The sequence below is a fragment of the Theropithecus gelada genome, chromosome 13 (assembly GCF_003255815.1).
Source record: "Theropithecus gelada isolate Dixy chromosome 13, Tgel_1.0, whole genome shotgun sequence".
NCBI lineage: Eukaryota > Metazoa > Chordata > Mammalia > Primates > Cercopithecidae > Theropithecus > Theropithecus gelada.
The window spans coordinates 81,901,240-81,922,645 of record NC_037681.1 but is presented as its reverse complement, the minus strand read 5'-3'; the positions used below and the strand labels follow the sequence as shown (position 1 = coordinate 81,922,645).

General features: G+C 38.4%; 1 protein-coding gene and 1 pseudogene across 1 annotated transcript in view; one reads left to right on the top strand and one right to left on the bottom strand.

Annotated features, from left to right (window-relative positions):
• Positions 1-21,406, top strand: part of USP34 (ubiquitin specific peptidase 34) — a 288,446-nt gene that overhangs the window by 200,718 nt on the left and 66,322 nt on the right. The window contains exons 42-48 of the mRNA XM_025405742.1: positions 5,490-5,673; positions 6,096-6,256; positions 12,090-12,155; positions 14,499-14,645; positions 14,741-14,797; positions 14,900-14,977; positions 15,369-15,463. Coding sequence (XP_025261527.1) covers positions 5,490-5,673; positions 6,096-6,256; positions 12,090-12,155; positions 14,499-14,645; positions 14,741-14,797; positions 14,900-14,977; positions 15,369-15,463 — 788 coding nt within the window. The remainder of the gene's footprint in view (positions 1-5,489; positions 5,674-6,095; positions 6,257-12,089; positions 12,156-14,498; positions 14,646-14,740; positions 14,798-14,899; positions 14,978-15,368; positions 15,464-21,406) is intronic.
• Positions 21,196-21,406, bottom strand: part of LOC112605277 — a 1,521-nt pseudogene continuing 1,310 nt past the window's right edge.

Sequence of the window (21,406 nt, the reverse complement as noted above, 5' to 3'; positions counted from 1 at the left end):
TCCTTCCTTCCTTTCCTTCCTTTCCTTCCTTTCTTGTAGAGGCGGGTTTTCACCATGTTGGCCATACTGGTCCCGAATTCCTGACCTCAGGTGATCCCCCCTGCCTTGGCCTCCCAGTGTACTGAGATTACAGGCATGAGCCACCGCGTCTGGCCAGATACAGCTTTTTTAATGGGTATCTTTTGTAGAAAAGTAAGGGAAATATTTAAGTCATAGGAAAGAATATGAGTAAAAATTAAGTCATAGGAAAGCACTGGTTTCATGCAGAAAATTGGTTGGTTCAGTTTAGCCTGTGTTTTAGGAAGTATAGAAACTAGGTGGCCATCTATTGTGGGCACAGGAAATTATTTTTATGTATAAAACAAAAGCATTGTCTTAGTCTGTTCAGGCTGCTGTGATAAAATACTGTAAACTGGGCCAGGCGCAGTGGCTCACGTCTGTAATCCTAGCACTTTGGGAGGCCAAGGCAGCTGGATTGCTTGAGCTCAGGAGTTTGAGACCAGCCTGGCCAATGTGGTGAAACCCCGTCTCTATTAAAAATACAAAAATTAGCTGGGCATGGTGGTGCATACCTGTAATCACAGCTACTCGGGAGGCTGAGGCACGAGAATCCCTTGAACCAGGGAGGTGGAGGCTGCAGTGAGCCAAGATTGTGCCACTGCACTCCAGACTGGCAACAGAGCAAGACTATCTCAAAAATAAATAAAATAAAATATTGTATACTGGGCAGCTTATAATGACAGAAGTTTACTTTTCACAATTCTGGAGGCTGGGAGTAGTACAAGATCAAAACTCTGGCAGCTTCACGGTATCTTGTGAAGGCCTACGTTTTGATTCATAGATGGCAACTTCTCGTGGAGCCCTTAGATGATGGGAGGGGTAGGAGGTCTCTCTAGTGCTTCTTTCATAAGGACAGAGTCCTCATGACTTAATAACCTTCCAAAGGTCCCGCCTTCTAATACCATCACATTGGTGGTTAGGTTTCAACATACAGATTTCAGAGTGACAAAAACTTTTAGACCATGGCAATTACTTTTGTAATTTTTGGCTGGGAAGGGATGGGATGAAGAGAGATTTGCTAATGAATATAAACATACACTTGGAGTAATAAATTCTAGTGCTCAGTAGCACAGTAGGATGACTATTGTTAAAAATTTTTTGTGTGTATTTCAAAATAGCTAAAAGGGAGGATTTGAAATGTTCCCAATAAAAGAAATGATAAATGCTTGAAATGATGGGTATTCCAAATACCCTGATTTGGTCATTACACATTGTATTTATGTGTCAGAATATCATGTATTCCATTAATATATGTAATTATTTTGTATCAATAGATAAATGTAAAAACAGGAGCCTTTGAAGGGTTTGATCAAATGTTAAGGATGTGCATTAACAAAATAAATATGGTAATGGATTGAGAGCCAGCAGAGTGTACAAGTCTTTAAACTTTTGTTGTTTACATATTTCTTAAAGAATGTTGGAAAACCTAGGTGTCTCCTAGGCAGATTTTTTAAATTTGTAAATTTTTGAGTTTTAAGTATTTGTAAACAAAATATATTCGGGAAATTATTGAAATTGATGTTTTTAAAGACAAAATTATGGTCGTCTTTTAGATTAATGAAATGTAAGTGCTGTAGCAACTTTTATTCATCTCTCTTAAAATGTATAAACTCTCAGCCATAATCTCAGCACTTCGTGAGGTTGAGGCAAGAGGATTGCTTGAGCCCAGGAGTTGGAGACCAGCCTGGGCAACCTGGTGAAACCCCATCTCTATAAAATAAATAAATAAATAAGCAAGCCAGGTGTGGTGAGCATCTGTAGTTCAAGCTACTCAGGAGGCTGAGTTGGGAGGATTGACTGAGCCTGGGAGATGGAGGCTGCAGTGAACCGTGATCCCACCACTGTATTCTATCTAGCCTGGGTGATGGAGTGAGACCCTGTCTCCAAACTCCTTTCTGAAATTTTACTTAGCTGAATTTTTTCCTAATTCCTCCACACAGTATTTCCACTTTACTCCCCCACAGAATGTAATTGTAATGTATTTATTAGTGTATTTGAACATCTTTTATTATTTGCATATCATACTTCTCTACAACAAAATAATATGTTAATAAAAATTTTTCCTGTGTACATGATATTGTCTTAAATTTCTTCTATAGTTATTACATTTATTAGGACATGGCAATCAAAGGAGCATAAATATACTTTGTTTTGCCAAACTAGTATGAAATATTAAAAAATGAAATGTTACTGAAAATATGCATTAGTGAGAAGAACGGGCCTTATTTATATAGTTGTAGGTGAATATTAAGCTAGAATGATAGTGTTCATTAGTTCTTCCTACTTTCTATTTTTATATATGTGAATTCTGAAAAACCTTACATAATATTTTTAGTGCACATGGAAGTTTTGGATAACTTTTTAAATTGAATTTCTTCTGAATTATAAGTCAGAAATTACACTATGATCTATTGCTGTATTAGTCCATTTTGTGGTGTTTTAAGGGAATACCTGATGCTGGGTATAAAAAAAGAGGTTTATTTGTTGAGGCCTCAGGGGTCTTTGACTCATAGTAGAAGGCCTTGAGAGAACAGCTGTGTCACATGGTGAGAAAGGGAGGTGGGAGGTACCACACTTTTTTTTTTTTTTTTTTTTTTTTTTTTTGAGACGGAGTCTCGCTCTGTAGCCCAGGCTGGAGTGCAGTGGCCGGATCTCAGCTCACTGCAAGCTCCGCCTCCCGGGTTCACGCCATTCTCCTGCCTCAGCCTCCCGAGTAGCTGGGACTACAGGCGCCTGCCACCGCGCCCGGCTAATTTTTTGTATTTCTTAGTAGAGACGGGGTTTCACTGTGTTAGCCAGGATGGTCTCGATCTCCTGACCTCGTGATCCGCCCGTCTCGGCCTCCCAAAGTGCTGGGATTACAGGCTTGAGCCACCGCGCCCGGCCTTTTTTTCTTTTTTAACAAGAACTCTTGCATGAACTCAAAGAGTGAGATCTCTCCCATTCCTGTGTGGTAGGAACCAAGTTCTTTAGGGATACGCCCTGATGATCCAAATACCTCTCACTACACCTCACCTCCAACATTGGGGAGCACATTTCACCATTAGATGTGGTGAAATGGGATTACAGATGTGAGCCACTGCACCCAGCCCAGTTTACAATATTTTATTACAGCAGCCTAAACAGACTAAGACAATAATTCTTTTTTTTTTTTTTTTTGAGACGGAGTCTTGCTGTGTCGCCCAGGCTGGAGTGCAGTGGCCGGATCTCAGCTCACTGCAAGCTCCGCCTCCCGGGTTCACACCATTCTCCTGCCTCGGCTTCCTGAGCAGCTGGGACTACAGGCCCCCGCCACCTCGCCCGGCTAGTTTTTTTGTATTTTTTAGTAGAGATGGGGTTTCACCAGGTTAGCCAGGATGGTCTCGATCTCCTGACCTCGTGATCTGGCCATCTCAGCCTCCCAAAGTGCTAGGATTACAGGCTTGAGCCACCGCGCCTGGCGACAATAATTCTTTTATTGGACAAATACCGAAACCATATCAGTCACCAAAAACTACTTTTAGTATTCTCTCAGGTCATAGTTTGAGTAGGTTCTTATTTCTGTGAAGTATAAAGTCTTACAAAAATAAGCCCTTTGCCAGGCGCAGTGACTCACACCTGTAATCCCAGCACTTTGGGAGGCCGAGGCGGGCGAATTACGAGGTCAGGAGTTCAAGACCAGCCTGGCCAATATGGTGAAACCCCAACTCTACTAAAAATACAAAAAATTGGCCAGGCGTGGTGGCTCATGCCTGTGAGAGGCCGAGGCAGGCAGATCACAAGGTCAGGAGGTCAGGTCTTGGCTAACACGGCAAAACCAGGTGTCTACTAAAAATACAAAAAATTGGCCGTGGTAGCAGTCACTTGTAGTCCCATCTACTCAGGAGGCTGAGGCAGAATGGTGTAAACCTGGGAGGCGGAGCTTGCAGTGAGCCGAGATGGCACCACTGCACTCCAGCCTGGGCAACAGAGCGAGACTCCGTCTCAACAAAACAAAAAATTAGCTGGGTGTAGGTTCAGATGCCTGTAATCCCAGCTACTCAGGGGGCTGAGGCAGGAGAATTGCTCGAACCCAGGAGGCGGAGGTTGCAATGAGCTGAGATTGTGCTACTGCACTCCAGCCTAGGTGACAGAGTGAGAGTTTGTCTTTTTTTCTTTGTTTGTTTTTGTTTTAAAAAAAGCTCCTAACCACTTTCCATATTTCCTAGCTAACCTTACTTGTCTTTGCTAAGAACTATGAATTACACATTCTTTAACAGTAGTGAGTTGAATGAGGTGAGGTCATTATGGAAAAATATTTCAAAAATTTCTTTTTTTGATACGTCTTTCAAGAGTTTCCCTGACCCACCCCCAGGTTTGTTGATTCACTGACTCACAGGACTCAGCATATAGTCATATTCATGGCTAAGATTTATTACAGCAAAATGATAAAAAGCAAAATCATGAAAAAGGTGTCAAAGTCTGGAGGAACCCAGTTGCAACTTTCTAAGAGTTGTCTTCCATTGGAGTTCCACAAGATGTGCTCAGTGAGCATGACGACGCGTGTGAATTATTGTCTACCAAGAAAGTTCTCTTGAGCCTAGGAGTCCTTGGTTTTATCACAGGGTGGGTCATGTAGTCACATAGTGCCTGTGAAACTGACCAGAGTTGCCCAAATTCCAGACTCCTGAAAGGAAAACAGGTCTTTAGCATAAACCTGTTAGGCACAGTGAGCCACTGTTCTCACTTAGAGAGTTTTATATCAAGGTAGGGAGCTGTTTACCTACCAGTGATGTTTGCAGACTGTAGGCAAAGGCCTGCCTTTCTGTGGGTAGCAAGAGTCTCAGTCTTACTGTGTTATCTCTTTTCTGCATAGTACCCTGGGAGGTTTTATACTCCAGAACAATGTGTCATTGTACTATTTGGGATGTGTGAGGGTGATCACTTGGTAAAATAGCAAAGGACCAATTAGAAAAGAACAAGTGGAAAAGATAACCCAGCACCCACTTTCTCAGACTACATTTTGGAAAAAGTACAACAGTACTACCGTACTACCTTTCAACAGTATGAGTAAATTGTTGATTTTGCCACTGTTACTGTTGCTGTTAGTTATTAGTAGAGTGAAGTAAGGGAAAAGTTAATGCAGAAGCGCCAGTCAGACTGGTCAAGGGAGTAATGAGGCCTTAACAAAAACTTTACATCGCTTACTGGAGAAAATAACAACATTGTACGTGAAAAGTCTAAGAATGAGCTGATTAGGTATCAAAAAGGAGAGAAGAGTAAAGATGTTCGCCACCTTCGTTTTTTCTAAGAAATGAACATAGGGAGGACTTTCAGATGATGGTATATCATGCTGCTATATGTTTTTGAGTAGCTTAATTGTAGCTTGTCATCCTGTTTATATGTTAACTATATTTGGAATGTAATTATTATCTCAGTTTAGATAACTTATGTTTCCCTTTACTCCCCAGGAATTTTTGAGAGATATCTTCAATCTCCTGTTTTTGTTGCCAAGTCTAAAGGACCGACAACAGCCAAAGTGCAAATCACATTCTTCAAGAGCTGCTGCTTACGATTTGTTAGTAGAGATGGTAAAGGGGTCTGTTGAGAACTACAGGCTAATACACAACTGGGTTATGGCACAACACATGCAGTGTAAGCATTCTTCTTTTCCTGTAAGCTTTATACAGTTTGAATTCAGAAATAAGATTTTGAGGGCACTGTTAAACAAAGGAATCTGCTCTTCACACACTTTAACATTATAAATGATTATTGGTAGGGTGTTATTAAAGTTAAAAAGTAAACATTGATGTGAAGGACCTTTTTATATGCATTTTAAATACTTTGGCTTTTTTTGTAAAAGTAATTTGATGCCAAGTAAAATCAAGTTTTAAAAGTCTTGAATTTTTAGAGAATAAATTAGTTTTCATGTGTTTTTTATTTAAAAAGATACATATAATCTATATATATATATAAACGAGGTAATTAATGGAGGTAGAGGCTGTTAATGTAAGCAAAATACATTATGTTTCATAGTTTGTTTGGGGGGGATCTTTTCCTCCCTCTTTCTTCAGCAGCCCATGCACCTTATAAATGGGATTACTGGCCTCATGAAGATGTCCGTGCTGAATGTAGATTTGTTGGCCTTACTAACCTTGGAGCTACTTGTTACTTGGCTTCTACTATTCAGCAACTTTATATGATACCTGAGGCAAGACAGGCTGTCTTCACTGCCAAGGTAGAATTTTCCTCACTTTAAAAATCAAAATTATAAACCAGATTTTAATATTTTGTTGATAATTTTTATTTCAGTGTAGTAAATGTTGTTTGAAAAAATAATTTGTGAATAAATAAGAGTAAATTTGATTACAGTAACTAGCTAATGTGTATTTTACATAGTTTTACATTTTAGTAGATTGCTGGGCACAGTGGCTCATGCCTGTAATCCCAGCACTTTGGGAGGCTGAGGCGGGCGGATCATGAGGTCAGGAGATCGAGACCATCCTGGCTAACACGGTGAAACCCCGTCTCTACTAAAAATACAAAAAATTAGCCGGGCGTGGTGGTGCGTGCCTGTAGTCCCAGCTACTCGGAGGCTGAGGCAGGAGAATGGCGCGAACCCAGGAGGCGGAGCTTGCAGTGAGCCGAGATGGTGCCACTGCACTCCATCCTGGGTGACAAAGCGAGACTCCATCTCAAAAAAAAAACAAAAACATTTTAGTAGATTACTCATAATGCTGTAGTACAATTTAGTTCTCAAAGGAAAACACAGCTATGGGAGATACGTACTCTGTATACAGTGAATATCATGTTGTCAGTAAAAACACATTCACTGGGAGAACATACGAGAATAAAAAACAAAAATAAATAAATACATATTTTTTATTACAGAGAAAATAAGGAAACCCTGAATCCAAGTAGAGAAATATTACCGGAATCACTGAGCTTGTTTCTTTTATATTTATCTCAGAGTGAATCGGATTGTGGACCTAATTTGTTTGTATAAGCTTTGCTTCATGTTATTTTTATTCACTTTCTAGTTTTCATTCTTTTTTCCCTTGGGCTATTTTTGTTTGTTTTTTAAAATAATAAATAGAGATGGGGTCTCTCTGTGTTGACCAGGGTGATCTCCAACTCCTGGCCTCAAGCGATCCTCCCATTTCAACTTCCCAAAGTGCTGGGATTACAGGTGTGAGCCACCATGCCCGGCCAACCGTGGGATATTCTTTAGTTTGCCTTTTGTGCTGCTTTTAGGGTTTTTTGATGAACTTCCTTTATACTTGCTCTCGGATTTTTTAATTTTTATTTTTCTGAGGCAAGCCTCAGTGTCACCCTGACTGGAGTGCAGTGGCGTGAACATAGCTTACTGCAGTGTTGACATCCTGAGCTCAAGTGATCCTCCCACCTCAGCCTCCTGAGTAACTGGGACTATAGGCATATGCCACTATGCCTGGCTAATTTTTTTACTTTTACTTTTTGTAGATACAGGGTCTCACTGTGTTGCCCAGGCTAGTCTCAAATCCTGGGCTTACTAGATGCTGGGATTATTGGTGTAAAGCTACCAAGCCTGGCCTCATCATGTTATCTTTTGTCTTGGTTTCTTTTTCCCTGTTAAGTATTGCAGTGCTTTATATACTTTCTCTGAATTCTTTGTTATGTTTAAGTTACTCTTTAAAGTCTCCAGTTTATAGTTTACTCAAGTGGTTCTGGATGTTTTGGCTTTAGTTATTGATTATTTTAAAATCTATTCTGTACATTATGACTAAAAGTAGTTGAATGATTAGTTCATTTAGCTTATGGAAATATTTCTGAATAAATTTGGTATACCCACCTGCATAGTCTTATAAAAGCAGTTGTTATTAAGTGTGTTTTGAGTGGTTTTCTTTCTAGCTGGCAACTTGGTCATGCTTCTTGGTTTTTCTTCTTCATATTGATAACCGCCTTTAAAGCTATTAACACTTTTAGGAATTAGTAGAAACAGAAGGAACACTCAGACGTGCTGATTATGAGTAGGTCTCATAAATGGTATTTTTAGTTAAAAACTAAATTTACAAGCAAAAACAACCCCATTAAAAAGTGGACAAAGCAGCTTGGCCAGTATGGTGAAACCAAATATACAAAAGTTAGCTGTGCGTGGGGTGCGGTGGCTCACGCCTGTTATCCCAGCACTTTGGGAGGCAGAGGTGGGCGGATCACGAAGTTAGGAGATCAAGATCATCCTGGCCAACATGGTGAAACCCCATCTCTACTAAAAATACAAAAAATATAGCTGGGCGTGGTGGTGGGTGCCTCTAATCCCAGCTATTTGGGAGGCTGAGGCAGGAGAATCGCTTGAATCCAGGAGGTGGAGGTTGCAGTGGGCCAAGATGGCGCCAATGCATTGCAACCTGGGCGACAGAGTGAGACTTTGTCTCAAAAAAAAAAAAAAGAAAGGCCTTTGGCCAGGCACACACCTGTAATCCCAGCCCCTTGAAAGGCCGAGGCAGGCAGATCACCTGAGGTCAGGAGTTTGAGACCAGCGTGGCCAACATACAAAAATTAGCCAGGCATGATGGCAGGTGACTCAATCCCACCTACTTGGGAGGCAGAGGCAGAAGAATTGTTTGAACTGGGGAGGCAGAGGTTGCAGTGAGCTGAGATGGAGCCACTGCACTCAAACTTGGGGGACAAGAGGAAGACTTCTCTCGGGGAAAAAAAAAAAAGGCGGCTATGTGTGGTGGCACGTGCCAATAGTCCCAGCTACTCGGGAGGTTGGGCCAGGAGAATCGCTTGATCCCAGGAGGCAGAGGTTGCAGTGAGCCGAGATTGTGCCACTGCATTCCAACCTAGGTCACAGAGCAAGACTACCTATAAAAAGAAAAAAAAGGAAGTAGACAAAGGACACGAACAGACACTTTTCAAAAGAAGACATACATGCGGCCAATAAGCATATGAGAAAATGCTCAATATTACTAATCATTAGAGAAATACAAAACTAAACTGCAGTGAGATACTATCTCAAACCAGTCAGAATAGCTGTTAATAAAAAGTCAAAAAATAACATGCTGGCAATGTTGCAAAGAAAAGGGAATGCATATACACTGCTGGTGGAAATGTAAATTAGTTTAGCCATTGTTGGAAGCACCTTGGCAATTTCTGAAATAACTTAAAACAGAATTACTATTCGGCTCAGCTATCCCATTGGGTATATACCCAAAGAAATATAAAACATCCTACCGTAAAGACACATCCACGTGCATGTTTACCACAGCACTGTTCACAATAGCAAAAATGTGGAATCAACCTTCATGCCCATCAACAGTGGACTAGGTAACGAAAATGTAGTACATATACAGCACAGAATACTATGCAGCTGTTTAAAAGAATAAGACCATGTCTTTTGCAACAACATGTATGGAACTGGAGGCCATTATCCTAAGTGAACTAACACAGCAACAGGGAACCAAATACCATATGTTCTCATTTATAAGTGGGAGCTAAGTGTTGAGTACATATGGACACACGGGAACAATGGACATTGTGTCCTCTTGAGGGTGGAGTATGAGAAGAGGATCAGGATTAAAAAACTACCTATTGGTACTATTATTACCTGGGTGATAGAACAATCTATATATCAAACTCCCGTTACACACGGTTTACCTGTATAACAAACCTGCATATGTACCCCTGAATCTAAAATAAGAGTAAACAGTTAAAAAAAAATGTAGAGCTATGTACATAGAAAAAAAATTTTTTTTGAGACAAAGTCTTGCTTTGTTGCCCAAGCTAGAGTGCAGTGGCGTGATCTCAGCTCACTGCAACCTCCACCTCCCGAGTTAAGGCAGTTCTCCTGCCTCAGCCTCCCGAGTAGCTGAGATTACAGGTGCCTGGCTAATTTTTGTATTTTTAGCAGAGACAGGGTTTCACCATCTTGGCCAGGCTGATATCAAACTCCTGACCTCGTGATCCACCCGCCTTGGCCTCTGAAAGTACTGGGATTACAGGTTTTAGCCACCGTGCCCAGTCAAAAATTCTTAACAGAATTTGATGTGATTCTGGCAAGTACTCTAGTCAAGTGGGCACTTTATTCTTAAGATGAACGCTTCAGTTATTTCTATTGTTCCCTTTTCTGATGCTCACAGAAAATTTAAAGAAAGCTACATATATTTCTAATTGTGGTGAAATACATACAACATAAAATTCATCATTTGAACCATTTATACATATATACAGTTTGTAGGATTAAATACATTCACATTATTTTGCAGCCATCACCACCATTCCATCTTGAACTTTTTCACCTTCCCCACAGAAACTTGTTAAACACTTAACTCTCCATTCTCCCTCTGAACCCCCCTTGCAACCACTATTCTACTTTCCATCTCTGTGAATTTACCTGTTTCAGGTACCTCATATAAGTGGAGTCATATAGTATCAGCCCTTTTGTGACTGGCTGTGAGTGGCTTATTTCACTTAAGGTATCTTCAAGGGTTATCCATGCTGTTGTATGTATCAGACGTTCTTTCCTTTTAAGGCTGAATTATAATTTATTGTATTTATGTACCACATTTTGTGTATTCTTTCACTTGTCAGTGGATACTTGGATTGCTTTCACCTTTTGGCTGTTCTGAATAATGCTATTATGGACATGGGTGTACAAACATGTTTGAGTTCCTGCTTTTACTAGTTTTCGGTGTATACCAGAAGTGGAATTGTTGGATCATATGGGAATTCTGTGTTTAATTTTTTGAAGAATAGTCTTACCTTTTCCACAGGGCTTACACCATTTTACATCGTAAGGGTTTAATTTCTCCACATCCTTGCTAACACTTGTCATTTTCTGTTTTAATAATAGCCATCCTCATGGATGTGAACACACTTTTTTAGGTAGTTAATACATATAGATGCAGGCTATGTATTTATTTTAAAATTGCACATTAAGTAAAATTCCCTCGTTGTTGCTTGACTTCAATAAATTTAGGCAGCTCTTTCCTTGAGCCAACTCATACTTTATTCTCGAATAATAAAAATATAAATCCAGGTCTTTATTCCTGACCTTTTTTGTATTCTGAATCAATGCTTTGATACATTGGAAAATTTAATTTTGTGTGACTTTTTTCATAATATGGAATATTAAGCCTCTCATATAACAGGAGTACACTGGAGTTATTTTGCCAATTTTATTGATTCCCTTTATTCAATTCCTGTTGCATTTAATATATAATTTTATAGTAATTACATGCTGAGCAGATCTCTGTTTTAGTCCATATCTTGACCTCAATTTGATTATAAGCTGCTAAACAGCAGAGCCATATTACTTGCAGTCTTACTTCCATAAAGCCGGCAAAAATAACTAATATATACTCTTGACATGTGGACGCCTATTACTCCACAAGACTTTCAAAGTTATGAGAGGTAATAATTTGTAATAAGGATAATACCTACTTTATAGATTTATTTTAATACTTGAGTGAGGTAGGATATGTCTAGTAAGTACCTTGCATGAATATGGATCTTTCTGATAAGGCTTGGTGTTCAATACTAAGTCTCTAATGTGTGAGTCTAGCCAGATTCCTGAATTTGAGTTATTGATAGTTGAATGTTTAGACAGTTTTCAAACATCCTGGCTGATATTCGTCTTCATTGTGAAGAATATACTGTTCCAGAAAGAGTAACGATATGAATAAATGATGATGGGATGTCATTGGTTAATATTTCAAATGTATTTTTTTTTTAATGTGTAGGTTTACTTGTGGAAGACAACTTTGATTGCACCTGAAGTGTTTTTCATTCTTGCATTCTTGGAAATCATCAGCATTGTACGAAATAAGTGTTAACCTAGAAAGTGATTTTTAAAAATCTCCCTTCAGTTTCCTTTTATGATTGATAATGATGGCTGTATTTATGTAACAAAGTATTACAATTTTTAATGCTATAATTACTAAAGAATTGAATGTGTCAGTGTTTTTCTTTTATATAGCCAAAAGAATGAAAACAGATACAGTGCACAATTGCAAGACTTTCTTTGCTAGAATGCCTAATTTACTACTATCATGTCTGTGTTTTTAATGGTGTTTTCTCATGATTTTCAGTATTCAGAGGATATGAAGCACAAGACTACTCTTCTGGAGCTTCAGAAAATGTTTACATATTTAATGGTATGTTTAAGAATCATGGAGGCTAGGCCAGGCACTGTGGCTCATGCCTGTAATTATAGCATTTGGGGAGGCCAAGGTGGCTTGAGTTCAAGAGCTTGAGATGAGCCTGGGCAACATGGTGAAACCCCATCTCTACTAAAAAAAATTACAAAAAATTAGCCAGGTGTGCTGGTGCATGCCTGTAGTTCCAGCTGCTTTGGAGGCTGAAATGGGAGGATCGCTTGAGCCCAGGAGGCAGAGGTTGCAGCAAGCTGAGATCTCACTACTGCACTCGAGTCTAGGTGACAGAATGAGACTCTGTTTCAAAAAAAAAAAAAAGCAGAGAGGGAAACGAATTAGGTATACCCTGTAACAGAACCTAAAAACGTTAAATGGAGCTCGTTTGAACTGGCTTTGTCATAACTATGTACCTTCCTTTTTCTTACTTTTTTTTCTTTTATTTATTTATTTATTTATTTATTTATTTTTGAGTCAGAGTCTTGCTCTGTCAACTAGGCTAGAGTGCAGTGGCGTGATCTCAATTCACTGCAACCCTCCACCTCCCAGGTTCAAGTGATTGTCCTGCCTCAGCCTCCCAAGTAGCTGGGAATACAGGCACACACCACCATGCCCGGCTAAATTTTGTATTTTTAGTAGAGATGGGTTTCACTATGTTGGCCAGGCTGGTCTTGAACTCCTGATCTCAAGTGATCTGCGCCTTGGTCTCCAAAGTTTTGGGATTACAGACGTGAGCCACCATACCCGGGGCTGTATGTCAGTTATGTTATTTGTCATAATAACTTTTAAAAGTTATCTCAGTTGTCTATTCTCTTAATTTGTCCTTTGAAGAATCTGTTGTGTCTCATCCTTTTTCTGTTACAAGGTCTTCCCCTTTTATGCTTGCAGCTTTCTAGCTGATTTATGTTTTTATCCCTTAATTACAATGCCTAAAACTATAAAAGTGATCAGTCTTTTAAAAAGATAGTAGATCTTACAATATCATTCCCCTGCTTAAAACTCTTGAGTGCTGCTTCATTACGAACAGAATGGTATTCAAGCTCATCACCATGGCACACACCCCCTGGGTTTTTTGCCCCTACCCTTCATTCAACCTCCTATCTTATCCCTCTCCATTTGGAGCCCATCACCCTGCTGTTTCATTACTTGTGGGTTTATTTTTGCTGTTGTTTCTTACCTGCATCACTCTTCTCCATTTTCTTCTGATGTTCATTTTTCAAGAGTCAGCTTGGTTTTTACCTCTGTAAGAGACCATCTATTCCACAGATTAACCGGAGGATTCCAAGTCACCATTCCTCTTTGTTGTTTCTACCTCGTATATATGTTACTTTTCTCACCTGTTACATCTTGAGGACAGGGATTGTGTCATACTTTTTTCTGTATTTTTTACTGTGTTTATCTTTTGAGGTAGGGTCTCACTCTGTCACCCAGACTAGAGTTCAGTGGTGCCATCTCATCTCATGGCAACCTCGACACTTCCCCACCGCCTGGGACCATAGGCATGTACCCCCATGCCTGGCTATCTTTTTTATTTTTTGTAGAGACATGGTCTCACTATGTTCCCCAAGCTGGTGTTGAACTCCTGGCCTCAAGCAATCCGCTCGCCTCACCCTCCCAAAGTACTGGGATTACAGGCATGAGCCACCACCCCTGGCCTTTAGTCTCCTTTTAACAGAGCTAGAAATGCCATTCGAATTGACAAATAGAAAATTGCTGGTTTAAATGACTATTTTAAAAGCTATTAAAGTTCAATCTCTGGGAAAGTTTATTCAGCCTGTGAAGATTTTATATTTTATGCTTTGCAATATAGATGTGAGTGGTTTTTTTCTGTTTGTTTGAGATGGAGCCTTGCTCTGTTGCCAGGCTGGAGTGCAGTGGTATGATCTCGGCTCACTGCAACCTCTGCCTCCTGCGTAACTGGGACTACAAGCATGCGTAACCATACCCAGCTAATTTTTGTATGTTTAATAGAGACGAGGTTTGACCATGTTGGCCAGGATGGTCTCAATCTCTTGGCCTCATAATCTGCCTGCTTCAGTCTCCTAAAGTGCTAGGGTTATAGGCATGAGCCACTGCTCCCGGCTATGAGTCATATGAATCTCAGATTTCTTCCTATAAATTCCTTGACTTAAAAATACATATATCCTAGGTAATTTAAGAATCTTCTAGCACCAAGACCATTAAACTAAAAATGCTATGAAAATTAGAAAGAAATAGACCATTTTAAAACTAACTTCATAGATTTACTACCTGTTCTTTTGTTTTTGTTATGCGTTCATTGAAGAACCTGTAAATTTCTTATTTTTATCTGACACTTAGAATGTTCCCCTTTCTTTTTCTTTGCAGGAGAGTGAATGCAAAGCATATAATCCTAGACCTTTCTGTAAAACATACACCATGGATAAGCAGCCTCTGAATACTGGGGAACAGAAAGATATGACAGAGTTTTTTACTGATCTGATCACCAAAATCGAAGAAATGTCTCCAGAATTGGTTAGTATCAGAATACTGAAAAGTGTCTTTGAAATTTGAACAAGTTTGCCTGTGTTTTAACTAGTTTCATATTTTTTGTTTGTTTTATGTTAAAGAAAAATACTGTCAAAAGTTTATTTGGAGGTGTAATTACAAACAATGTTGTATCCTTGGTAAGTATTATACCTGGTTTTTGCTTTTTGGGGCTCTTAGTATATTTTCATTTATATTATAATTTGCTAATTTTTACTAATTTTTTTATGTCTGTTGATTAGGATTGTGAACATGTTAGTCAAACTGCTGAAGAGTTTTATACTGTGAGGTGCCAAGTGGCTGATATGAAGAACATTTATGTGAGTAATAATGCACATAATTTTTTTACTTTATGCTTTTAACTATTTGTGTATAGTGGGTTTATGTTTGTCATCTTGATATTTTTAAACTTTTTTCATGTTTTTATGTATTTTCTTCTTACTGTACTATTCAAATAAGAATTAAGGATCAACCATAAAGTTCTTTTTTGCCCTATCAAAAATTTAAATTTTTAATTAACCCTTCAAAAAAGTTCCTAAGATTCGTAGAATATCTTAATATGAGGAAAAACAGTTTACTAAAATTTAAGAATTTACTTTAAAAAAAAATTTTTTTTGCTGAGCATTCTGCCAAAATTGTAATTGCCACCTTTTGTATATTTGCATGGTATAAACAATCATGTGAAGCTTTTAAATGTGGTCTTATACACAGGAATCTCTTGATGAAGTTACTATAAAAGACACTTTGGAAGGTGATAACATGTATACTTGTTCTCATTGTGGGAAGAAAGTACGAGCCGAAAAAAGGTATGCTTTTTCAAATGATTTTTATTGTTTTCACCATAGATGTGGAACACAAACTAAGGGTAAACTAAGATTAAATTTTTATGGAAATTATATGATTAGGGTAAAATCAGCTGCATGGAGCTCAGTCTCGTGGAGCAACTTTTCATCTAGTTGTTCAGTGAATCACCATTTATTTTGGCATATACTGAGCTGTATGAAAGTGGTAATCAGTCAACTTGAAACAGTGTAGATTTTGGGGAGCAGATACATGGACAATAAGTACATTGATCATTTTCATCATTATCTGTATCGAGTCTCAGATGTCTAGCTTTTGTGGCATTTTCTTAGGTAATACAGTGGACCCCCTTATCCTCGGGAAATTTTGCAAGACCCCACAATAGACGTCTGAAACCTCAATTGTACTGAACCCTATATGTACTGCTTTTTGCTGTACATAACATACCTATGATAAAGTTTAAATTACAAATGAAGCTCAGTATTCTTGCCCTTTGGGGCCATTATTAACTCAAATAAGGGTTACTTGAACACAAGCATTGCAATACTATGACAGTCCATGTAATAATTAAGGGAGCTACTAAGTGACCAGTAAGTGGGTAGTGTCTGCAGCATAGATAAGCTGGACAAAGGGATGATTCACATCCTAAGCAGGATGGTACAAGATTTTATCGTGATACTCAGAACACCGCACCACTTATGAACTGTTTATTTTTGGAATTTTCCAAATTAGCTAACTAGGGACTTTTGTACTAGCTAGCCTTTCCAAAGTATTTTTTGTTTAGCAAGCACTGTTCTGAGAACTTTAATCCAGTTAATCCTCACAACATTTCTTTGCAATAGATGCTGTTATTATCCCCATTTTACATGTGAAGACATGGAGTCACAGAATAAAGAAACTTTCCCAATGCTGATTCCTAAGATACAAATAAGCAAATTTTAGGGAGATAATCAAGTTGAATTTGAGTTCTCATTGGGGCATCCAGGTAGAAAGGTCCTGCAGGCAGTTGGCTGTTATGGTTAGAGCTTGATGAGAGGTCTAGAGTAGGGGTAGATTTGAGAGTTAATAACTGTTGAGTTAGAGTGTTAAATAAGTGTTTATACTATAATACATTCAAGCTGGTTCTTCTTTCCTTTCCAGTGTATTGTTGTTATTTTTGGATACATATATTTTTGGTACATTGATCAAAAATAGTCTTCCTCAGCTTTCGTTTTTAGTAGAATTTCTTGTAAAATAACAATTTAGTGGTCTTCAAATAAAAATTTGAAGCCTTACACATACAGTGGCTCCCATCTGTAATCCCAGCACTCTGGGAGTTCAAGGATGTTCACTTGAGCCCAGGAGGGCAACATAGGGAAACACTGTTGCTACAAAAAATTTTAGAAATTAGCCAGGTGTGGTGACATGCACTTACAGTCTCAGCTACTTGGCAGGCTGAATCGGGAGGATCACTTGAGCCTGGGAGGTAGCTTGCGGTGAACCATGATCGTGCCTTTGCACTGCAGCCTTGGCGATAAATTGAGAACCTGTCTCAAAAAAATAAAAATAAAAATAAAAATTGCTGTACTTGTTTGACTAATGCATGCCAAACATGCATTAGTTTTCTTTATTAATTATTATTTCATGCTTCACGTGTTCCCCAGGCTGGTCTTGATCTCTTGGACTCAAACAATCTGCCCACCTCAGCCTCCAGAAATGCTGGGATTACAGGCATGAAGCCACCGCACCTGGCCAAAAGGCTCTTAAGAGCCATAAAATGGCAAGTTTAGGACAGAGTAGTTGAGTAAACATTTTAATGTTATATTGAAAGACAAATAGAAATTGAATTGAAAAGAGCATCTTATGCAGTTAGTTTCTAGGAGCAAATGCTGAGAAATAGAAATGTCCTTGAATGTGCTTAAAATCTAGGATTAGGTCAGCCTGCATTTTTAAGTACTGTATTCACATGGAACAGTAGTGGAAAATAAGATTGGTAACACGATGGCATCAAATTATTGCCATCCCAGTTTTAGGTTTATCTGTGTGATTGAATCCATCAGAATATCTGCCTGAGAAATAATGTAGTTGTTGGAAAAGACTTAAGAGCTAAGCCAACCTAAAAGTACAGAAGACAAAGTGACAGATGAAAGACAAGGAAAGAAAGAAAATCAGGATAAAATGGTAACCCGAAAACTGGGAAGAGAATCTCAAGAAGAAAATAATCAATTAACGTAATTCACAGAGATGAAAGAAAATGACAGCTAAATAAAAGTATTGGGTTTTTCCAGAAGGTAGTTTAGTGATGTGTTTTGTCAGATTATAGGAATAGAAGCAACATTGTCGGGACACATGGAATCAAGCATAAATGATTCATTTTTAAAGTTTGGCAACAGGCCGGGCACGGTGGCTCATGCCTTGTAATCCCAGCACTTTGGGAGCCCAAGGCAGGTGGATTGCCTGAGGTCAGGAGTTCAAGACCAGCCTGGCCAACATGGTGAAACCCTGTCTCTACTAAAAATACAAAAATTAGCTGGTTGTGGTGGCTCACACCTGTAGTCCCAGCTACTTGGGAGGCTGGGGCAGGAAAATCGCTTGAACCTGGGAGGTGGAGGTTGCAGTGAGCCAAGATCATGCCACTACACTCCAGTCTGGGTGACAGAGCAAGACTACGTCTTTTTTTTTTTTAAAAAAAGGCAATAAAAACAGCAAGACAGCAAGGAAGATAGTAGCTAGAAAGAGTCTTGGGGCTCAAAGGATTTTTCTAGATGAAAGATACCTGAGCATGTTTGAAGGCAGAGAATAAAAAGTCATTATACAATAAGACACTGAAGTTGCTTAAGAGGAGGTTTTCCAGGTCAGTATTTATTTGAAAGGGATGGTATTCATTTTTCCAATTTCAAGAGGTGTAGTTGGACAAGTTGTTAGGTGGACATAGTCAAATGAAAGCATAGCTATGCAGGTTGTTACACCAAGAAGACAAACTCATCTGATGAGAGTTTGGTTAGGATAAGAGTTAGGGACAGATATATAATGGAGTCAGTCAAAAGTTAACTGTTGTAGAGCAATATAATAAATGAGTCGCTAAAAGATCATCAAGGGTCTGAGTCAAGTTCTTTGGAGAATCTCTTTCTAATTGGAATAAATGTATTGAATACATCCAGCATTCTTGATAACCTCCTTCTTTTGACTGATAAGATTCTGCTGTTTTTCTGAAATACCTGTTACATCTCTCCCAGGTAGTCAGTCATTTTTGTTCTTACCATACTTTTGTATCTCTGTACTAACATAATATTCAACAGAAATGGGCCAATTGAGGAAGTGAACAAAGCGCTTATTATCCTCAATAGGATCATATTCTGCTCTATCTTCAGACCTCTGGTTTTCTCAGTCTATTCATTTTACCTGAGTAATTTATCAATCACCATAATACCAATTTTTTACTGATACGCTACTGACAAAGCATTCTAAACTAAGAAAATGACAGTTGAATAAAAGCGTTGGGTTTTTCCAGAAGGTAGTTTAGTGATATGTTTTATTTTTGTCATCTTGGTTTAGAATGCTTTTCTGTGCTTATCACTTGTCCTCCAGTCTTTCCGGATCTTCTCATCTCTTTTATTGACACAATGCATGCTTTCACCCCATGCCACAAGCTCATTAGTTATTCTTCAGAATTGTTAGGAAGAAGTTCATACTCTGTCATTACATACATTTGACTCTGTTATACTTCATTTACCAGTCTCCCAAATAATCTAAAATAGTGAAGTTTTGAACGTTTTATTCCCTCTGCCTGTAACATCTGTCATTCCTTGTTTCCCTAAATTCATACTTTTTTTATTTTTGACTGTGCTCTTGGTTTAAATTCTCTTTTGATTTTTGTATGCAGTGAAAAATTACTCCCTAAAATTCATTTTTTTGTATATCAAAGTTTGTATATTTTTGTTTGTTTAAATTGAACATATTGCTAATTATGATATAGGATTTAGATGATCAGTTGATTTTCTGCTGTTGCTGCTGCTGCTATTGTTGTTGTAGTAGCAGCAGCAGTTGACACTTAACTAAATGCTGTTTGCCAGGCCATGTTTCAGTCTCCATTTTACAACCCAGCAATTAAGCTCAGAGAGGTTAAGTAACTTATATAGGGTCATTCATCTAATAAGGGATTACAGCCAGACTTTGCAATTCTGGTTCACAAGAATAAGTATTTTTATTCCTTTTATTTAGGGAAGAAAACTCTGAACCAAAGATCTCCTTGACCCCAGAGTGTGATGGGACTCATTTTCATGCTTCCATAGTACCCTTTTGTGTCTTTATCATGGTGTTTACCATAGTTTACCATAACATTTTATTTTTCTTATCTTGACATAGGAAAATCTTTTCAGAATGGAAAAAGTCATGAATGTGTTTGCTGTCTTTTTTAAATTAAAATGTTTGATTTATTTTAACAACCAAATTAAGTGTGAAAAGATGAAACAAATGCACAGTCACGTATATACAGTATATCAAGGGGGCAGCCTTTCTAACAAGAATGCTGTAGAAAGAAAAAAATGTCCAAATGGGGAACAGTCCTGGTTTCATCAAGAAGCTTTTATGACATTTGATGTTAAACCTTATGTAAATACAGTAATCTGATGGATTCGGCAAAGATTTTTTTCATTTCCAGTCTTTTAAAGTAGACACAGATTTGCTTAGAATAAAGCTGATTTTTAAGAGCACACAAAAGTTGAGAACAAAGGATAGGAATAAATTCACAAATGCAGAGTGATGAAGAGTAAAAAGATACTGAGCAGCTGACTCATCATCCAGGGTGATTACCTAATAATCAGAGGCTGAAGACTTTATATTGCAAAAGCAAGGATAGGTTAGTGTATAAACGATACAGCTGAGTTTGTAGTTATATCTTGGCTTCTGTTTATTAAGAAAAATTAGCATAGTTACGTATAATCTTTAGTAGACAACCTGCATTCATTTAAATTAAATAATATTTTCTTTTTTTTTTTTTTTTGAGACGGAGTCTCGCTCTGTCGCCCAGGCTGGAGTGCAGTGGCCAGATCTCAGCTCACTGCAAGCTCCGCCTCCCGGATTCACGCCATTCTCCTGCCTCAGCCTCCTGAGTAGCTGGGACTACAGGCACCCGCCACCTCGCCCGGCTAGTTTTTTATATTTTTTAGTAGAGGCAGGGTTTCACCAGGTTAGCCAGGATGGTCTCGATCTCCTGACCTTGTGATCCGCCCATCTCGGCCTCCCAAAGTGCTGGGATTACAGGCTTGAGCCACCGCGCCCGGCCAAATTAAATAATATTTTCTATAATAGTGGAATATAAGGCCACAGTATTTATTTTGGACAAACTCCTTAAAGTAGTGATTTTAATATCAGTGTTACTCATTCTTTACTATTCAAAACTAGTAAAACAGTGTTACTATTCAAAACTCAATGAAATATAGTTTTTTAACTGAATTAAGGTTATAATTTTTAAAATACTACATACATCAGGACTAGTAAAATAATTTATATTCAGGTATTTATATCTAATATCCAGTGAAAATGTACTACCAAGTTTTTACAGTAGATATTAATCAGTCTGACTTGCCTATTGATCCCATAAGTATAATTATACATCAGCCTGATTTTAGTGTCTATTCTTTGATTTTATGAAATTAGGAATGCAGCAGTTATAGAGCAAATAAACACAAGTGATGCAGCCATACAAGGTTCATAACAGCTCTTCAGTTAACTATGTGCGAGCTCAAATACAGTCCCATTAATGAACAGCCAGATTCCAATTCTTCATGAAAAGGTGCTGGGTGGAGGTTGTCAGCCACCTTTTGATAGACATCCCCAATCCAGTGGCCAGTAAATGAGAGAACAGCCAGGACAGAAGAAAAATCTTCAGAAATTTTGCAGAGAATATGCCCCCCTTTCTTCATGATGCTTGTGTTTCTCTTTTTTTTTTTTTTTTTTTTTTTTTTGAA